At 36.9% G+C, this 7,446-nt stretch overlaps 1 protein-coding gene across 2 annotated transcripts in view; it reads right to left on the reverse strand.

Moving 5' to 3' along the window:
• Positions 1 to 1,362: 1,362 nt before the first annotated feature.
• The window catches only part of LOC107732900 (protein kinase C and casein kinase substrate in neurons protein 2-like), a 16,939-nt gene continuing 10,855 nt past the window's right edge, over positions 1,363 to 7,446 (reverse strand). For both annotated transcript variants that reach the window (XM_016544338.1, XM_016544339.1), the window contains exons 6-10: positions 4,839 to 5,014; positions 4,586 to 4,706; positions 3,723 to 3,796; positions 2,173 to 2,252; positions 1,363 to 2,074 (exon numbers count right to left, since the gene is read on the reverse strand). In XM_016544338.1, the coding sequence (XP_016399824.1) occupies positions 1,965 to 2,074; positions 2,173 to 2,252; positions 3,723 to 3,796; positions 4,586 to 4,706; positions 4,839 to 5,014 (561 nt within the window). In that variant the 3' untranslated portion in view covers positions 1,363 to 1,964. The remainder of the gene's footprint in view (positions 2,075 to 2,172; positions 2,253 to 3,722; positions 3,797 to 4,585; positions 4,707 to 4,838; positions 5,015 to 7,446) is intronic.

Below are 7,446 nucleotides of genomic sequence, written 5' to 3' on the forward strand. Positions count from 1 at the left end.
AGGAACATGTCTTACTTGGCAAAATCACGGCGACCGCCCACATGGCTATTGCTCCTGTAACAGCTCATTTTTATCAGTTCTTTTGTCTTTGGGTCGTTATATTTCTCACAGATTTCTGCTCGTTCTAAATCAGATACAGATAAAGTAGCACAGTAAAGATTACATTAATATGAATGCATTAGTGAGAGCGATTGCATTAAATTGATCGAAAAGCGACAGTTTTGTAATGTTACAAAAGATTACTTTTTTGTTTTCTACACATCATGGAATCCTGAAAAAAATGTATTGAATGTATTGTTGCGTTCACCAAAATATTAAGCACAACTTTTCTAAACATTGATAATAATAAGAAATGTTTCTTGAGCAGCAAATCAGCATATTGATTTCTAAAGGAACATGTGACACTGAAGACTGGAGTAATGATGCTGAAAATTCAGCTTTGCCATCACAGGAATTAAGTACATTTTATAATATATTAAAATAGAAAAACAGTTATTTTAAATTGCAATAACATTACACTTTTTATTGCATTTTTGATCATAAGAGACTTCTTTCAAATACAATAAAATACAATAAAAATGTTTAAAATTAAAAAGTTGTTGTAAATTGTAATAATATTTTACAATATTACTATTTTTTACCGTATTTTTGATAATATAAATGCAGCCTTAGTGAGCATAAGAGACTTTTTTTTTTTTTTTTCGAAAATATTGTCCCCAAATTGTAGCTGAGCATTACACCCACACACACCAATATTTATTTACAGCCCCATATATTTGCACCAGCATGTGGCCTCAGGACAAGTGAAATCAGGAGTGAAATATGAACAGTAAAAATAAAATGTCTTTTATATGCTTACTGAAAGTTTTTTCAAGATGATTAATAAGAACAAGACTCACAGTAATATGTATCCCTTTTAATACTGCTAGCGTTCGCATTAGATTAGTGATGGTGCATAAAATACTGTCCTGATCCAATGTAATTTACTCGCGCTCTGGCACAAACAAACATTGTGCTCATTTGCATACATTTTCTTTGCTTAGACTGACATCTTAAAACACAACAAAAATACACAAGAAGAGACCATAATGGGTCCCATGGCTATCACTTTAAAGTGGTGTTGATTAGTACTGCCTCTGTGTAACTAATGGCGCTTTTCCACTGCGTGGTACGACTCGGCTCGACACGGCTCAGTACGGCACGGCACGGCTCGGTTTGCGTTTCCACTGCAGTTCAGTACCGCTTTAGAGTGGGCGGGATTATTCACATGTCGTTACAGTTGTGCCGCCTCTACTGCCGCGACTCCTAAAAACTTTTTCATTCGCGTCTCCCCGTGCCATACCATGCAGTGGAAAAGCGCCATAAAATTACTAAATGTGAGACAAGTGACATTTAACAACAAGACCAAAGCGGATAAAATATAGTATATTATCATACCTATTAACACCTTGCGTGAAATTCGCAGCTGTAGATGACATCATAACCATCTGGCCCCTTTCACACAGCCATCAGATATAATATAATTCTCATCAGAAGAAATATGTCATTGATAAAATGTAAATAATCTTTGGTGTGAGACATTGTCTTTAAAATACTGCAAGCATCAAGACAATGCAGTTCATTTTCTCTATATATATTAGAGGATCTTGGTACCTAATCATATTATAACGCATGAAAATCTCTGTATATTTTGACTTAAATCTACAATGTGGCACACAATAAAATATAATATTACAATGTTCTCAAGTAGGATCGTAGTGAAAGAACTTTGGAAGCATTTTGTCATTCTGATCCCAACTTAACGCACTTAATTCAATTCTAAACCCGTACCTGTGTACCATCTGTCATCTGTTCAGAGAAAACAAATCAATCATCAATAAAAATGGCTGTGAAACAGGCTTAAACCTGGGCGCCTGTAGGCATTTACGGATTCCAGAGCTGGAGCTTGATGCTGTCCTGTGGTTTTACACCACCTCCACGTAGTTAGCAGGGTAAAGGCCCTCTTTCCCTCCGTCCATCATGCCTCTGCACCAACCCTGATCATCCTCATCCTCAATCTTCAGAAACTCCTCACCTGAACACACACACACAAACATAAAGCTTCAGAGGTGGTACACGTATCATACAGACACATAATATATGAATACACAAACATAAACAAGGGCAGCTTACCTGCTTTGAAGGACAGTTCATCTGTCTCCTGCCCAACATAGTCATAGAGAGCTCTGACTCTCACTCCTCCAATCATTAGACTGAGATGAGGAGGGAAAACAGACAGTCAGTAAAATAAGCCCTATCTTAAAAAATGTTACTGACCACTCCTACCTTAGCAACTGTCACTATCCACTAAATCAGCAGACAAGCCTTTGCTCTTTTCTAATGCAAATCTTGTATGTGTGGATAGTTTTGATCAAAACTTTTTGTTGCCTTTTGTTGGATAATTATGGAAGCCCATTTCTGCCACATAAGAAAAAATAATTTGTAAATCATAAGTTAGAGATAAAAAGTCAAAATGATGACATGCTCATAATTATGAGATAAAAGTCATAATTATAAACAAATCTTCTAATAATAATGACTTTTCATCTAATAATTTCCAATATGTTACATTTTGAGTTTTTACTCAATTATAATTTAGTATCTCATAATTTCAACTTGTTTGTCATAATTCTGTGACTTTTTATGTCATATTTCTGATTAACCTAAAAAGCTTTTTTTCTTTTCTTATGTGGACAAAAATAGTCTTCCATTATAATACATCAAAGAAACTTAAATCCTTATTTGTTTATTTCTTAAATATAAACTTTTTAGGAACCATAAAAAACGTACAAAACTAATCTGTGAAACACTAGACCAAAAGAAGGAAATTAAAGGAAATTGGGACAATTTTAGGGTCAATTTTTTCCACATTTGACTAAAAATTATACCAAATACTATAACATTTCGGACTATTAAGGTCCTTGGATAGGTTTAAACAGAATTTATCCAAAAATACTGTAACATGTTGTTGCCAGAGCACTTATAATACACAGAGAAGATAAAAGCTGATTTATTCCCTTTTTCTAATCTTCCTGAGAAGTCATGAAGTCTGTAGACTACAATATGCGTCTCCTATTATTCTCAAATCATGCAGAAGCATGTAGAACGTAGAGCATTAGTAAGAATTTGCTCCAAGAATATTAATGTTATTAACTTAACATCATTTCATTTACATATTGATTCAGATTATTGTACTGTATTGTTGATAGCAATTAAATGGTTCACAGAACCATAGATAACTAAATGTTATTACTTGTAATGTCTTTTAAATTAAAGTTTTTTTTCTCTTTTAAGTTGACTGGGATCAACATTTGCCTCAATTCTGATTCACAGTCTCCACAGTCTTACTCACAATACTGCATAAATTATTTATTTTTTTAAAGAAAAACAGCCAGAATGTTTTGCAATGTCACAATTCATTCTAGTATTGAATTTAATATTCAATCAATGTTTGCTTCTGTATTTTACGGAAAATTTCACTGTTCAATCCCGAACTCATTCCTTGTCAAGCTTGTCTGAGCAATAGTATCCAAGGGGACTGAGCTTTGTAATGGGTCAATACACAGCAGCAAGCAATTACAAGGCCTGAAGTTCAAAAAGGCCTAGTTTGGTTTGTAGTGAATAACAGTCAGGCAGCCTAGCGCCATGAAGCCCCACAGCAAATATCACTGTAGTAAACTGACCTTCTCTCCATCACTACTGCTTTCTGCTCCACCTCCTTCTTTCCCTTTTTATGCTTCTTGTCTGGAGTCCACTCCTGAAATAGAAAGAGAGCGAGAGACAGAGTGAGTGAAGGAGTAAATGTGGGTTTTGGCACAACAGAATACAGTCTATTTGAAGACGTGCCTCTGTGAGATACATAAATATCACAGATAACAACAAAGATGTCACTCTAACACCCTCAAGAATGCATTAACCTCAAAACTTTAGTTTAAAACAAACCTTAAGCCTAAAGTGTTACAGTTTGTTTTTGCTACGGACAATATGAATGTGGCTTACTGCACATTTCTCATTGTGAATAATCCACCTTATTTTTAATGTAAGAGCAAGTGCGATCATTCGTAACTTTAATGTGCAAGGCTTCCAGTTATTTTAGTTGTACAAAAACAGTAAGTTCTGCTGCTTGATATTGCAAACTAATATTTGTTATCATATTATTTTAATTTATTATTGTAACTTATTTAATTATTCTACTCTACTTACAGCAGATAATGAATCTGAAGTCTTGCACATTCACAGAACATAGCTTACTTCTGTATCTCGAGATAAGGTGGATAAAACAGGTGAAAAGTCTCATAGTCTTGAGTGAATGAGGATCCAGAATATCACAGATATGTGAGGTCGGGCTCTTTTAAAACAGGCCATTATGCCACCATCTAGAAACCACCCAGAACACCCTAACAACTGCATAGCAATACCATGGCAACCACCCACAACACCCTCATGGCAGTGAGTTGTGCACAAGCAATCATGTAAGATTAAAATGAAGTTTTAGCTAATGTTTGTCAATGTAAATGCATTTGCAATATTAACTGTATGTATCTACCTGAAACTGAGGCCAGTCAGTGGGCATTCCTGGCCCGTGTGTATTCTTCCACCAGCGCAAATCTTCCTGCTCGCTGATGGACATCAGAGTGTTATGGAGCTCATTGTACACGGTTTTTACGCTAACAGAGAGAGATAGAGAGAGAGAGAGAGAGAGAGAGAGAGAGAGAAAGAACTTGTATCATTTACTCATTGCGAGTAATAATGAAATGGACAGAAACTGAGATTTCACCCGTATAACCCTTCTCACACACCTCTCGTTGTTGGTGACATCCAAGTGTCTGTGGATGGACAGGAAAGCCTGTTTGAGGAAGCTTATCCTCTTCCTCTCCTCTTCTTGTGATTGGTCAAAGATAGACTCCATTTCCTCCATGTAGCGTGGAGCATAACGTGTCACTTCCTCAAGAACCTTCTCATAGCGGGCACGCACCTGCAAACAGGAATTTGCAGCCAGTTAGTCAGATGTGTTGTGTTTATGTGCCACTTCAGATTGAACTGGATGTTGAATGCAACTTCAAAACAATTTTGGGTAACACTTTACAATAAGGTTCCATTAGTTAATGTTAGTTAATGTGTTAACTAACATGAACAAACAATGAACAATTCATTTATTACAGTATTCATTAATCTTTGTTAATGTCAGTTAATAAAAACACACCTGTTCCACCTTTATTTGACCCTCTAACTCTAGCACTTTTACTAAGTAATTGTTAACTAATGAACCTTATTGTAAAGTGTTACCCAATTTTGAAATTGTCCAAGCAGTTTTTTCCAAACAATAAAAATGCATGGTTAACTTTTTATAAATAACTATAAAATATATACAGTGCCCTCCACTAATATTGGCACCCTTGGTAAATATGAGCAAAGGTGGCTGTGAAAATAAATCTTCATCAATTATCTTTTTGATCTTTCATTCAAAAAATTCACAAAATTCTAACTTTTCATTGAAATAAAACAACTGAAATTGGGGGAAACTCATTATGAAATAAATGCTTTTCTGCAATGCATGTTGGCCACAATTATTGGCACTCCTATAAATTCTTATGAGTAAAATATCGCTGAATTATTAATTATTCCCATTCATATTTCAATTTTTTTTTAGCACACCAGGGTGACTAGGAGCATGAAATTGTTCAGCCATGACTTCCTGTTCCACAGGATTATAAATATGAGGAACACAAAGGCCAAATTCCCTTAATCATCCATCACAAGGAGTAAAATCAAAGAATATAGTTGATGTGCAGAACAAGATTGTTGAGCTTCACAAAATAGAAAGTGGCTGAGATAAGAAAATAGCTAAAGCATTGAAAATCCCCATTTCCACCATTAAGGCAATAATTAAAAAGTGAAAGTATGGTGTATCATACTCGGAATTTGTGCTCTGCATTTAACCCATCCAAGTGCACACACACAGCATTGAGTAGTGAACAAATCACACACCCGGAGCAGTGGGCAGCCATGTTTGCTGCGGCACCGGGGTATAAGACCGGGGTATGAGACCCTTGAGCAAGGCACAAGGGTCTCACCTCAGTTGTGGTATTGAAGGTGGAAGAGAGTGCTGGTCATTCACTCCCCCCACCGACAATTCCTGCCGGTACTGAGACTCGAACCCATGACCTTTGGGTTACTAGTCTGACTCTGACTCCCACAGAAGTTCCAATCAACTAAAGATGTTACAAATATGCCTGTAAGAGGATGTGTGTCTATATTGTCCTAATGCATGGTGAGGAGGAGAGTTTGAGTGGCCAAAGACTCTCCGAGGATCACAGTTGGAGAATGGCAGAGATTAGTTGAGTCTTGAGGTCAGAAAGCCTAAAAAAAATATCAAACAGCCCTTACATCACCACATGTTGTTCGAGAAGGTTTCAAGAAAAATCCTCCTCACTCATCCAAAAACAAACTCCAGCATATTCAGTTGTCAGACACGACTGGAACTTCAAATGGGACTGGCTTCTATGGTCAAATGAAACTAAAAAAGAGCTTTTTGGCAGCAAACCCACCAGATGGGTTTGGTGCAAACAGGGATAAAACGTACCCCATGCCCACAGTCAAATATACTACTGGATCTTTAATGTTGTGGGCCGTTTTTTCTGCCGGAGATCCTGGACATCTTGTTCAGATACATGGCATCATGGTTTCTATCAAATACCAACAGATAAAAAATCTAAACCTGACTGCCTCTGTTAGAAATCTTACAATGGGCTGTGGTTGGATCTTCCATCAGGACAATGATCCAAAACAAACATCAAAATGAACACAAAAATGTGTCACTGAGCACAAAATGAGGCATCTGCCATAGCCGTCCCAGTTCCCTGACCTGAATCCTATAGAAAAGCACCTATCTTTGCACCTGAGTTGATTCTCCACATCCTGTGCTGTAGATTAATTCTTGATCAAGTGTGCAATATATTGCATGATTTCACTGCATCATTAAGCAGCCTGTAAATGTAAACATTGGCGGTTCGTCGGGGGAGGCAGGGGAGGCACAGCTTTCCCAAAATTTTGAGGTGAAAATGAGATGAGGACGATTTAATGATAATAAAATTCACAATTCATTTCAATTCATGTCTCAGAATGTGTATTTTTTGTTAATTTCACAGCTGTAATACCATATCATGTTACGGAAGTTGGAAAGCGCTGATTTTCTATCGCAAGGTGTCGAATCTGCTGATGTAATTACAACCGCTAATGATAGAGAAGGGGAGGGGCAGGCTGGGGGAGAGCTGAGCTCTCGTGCCTCCGTTGGTAAAAAAAATTAGCCAATCACCATCGAGTGTTCATTTTCAGCGCTGAGGAGTGTTGAGAAAAGAAACCTCGCAGAGGAGGCCTAGCCTCCCTTCTGATATCAACCAATCATCA

The sequence above is a fragment of the Sinocyclocheilus rhinocerous genome, unplaced genomic scaffold (assembly GCF_001515625.1).
Source record: "Sinocyclocheilus rhinocerous isolate Xijiao unplaced genomic scaffold, SAMN03320098_v1.1 scaffold220, whole genome shotgun sequence".
Classification (NCBI taxonomy): domain Eukaryota; kingdom Metazoa; phylum Chordata; class Actinopteri; order Cypriniformes; family Cyprinidae; genus Sinocyclocheilus; species Sinocyclocheilus rhinocerous.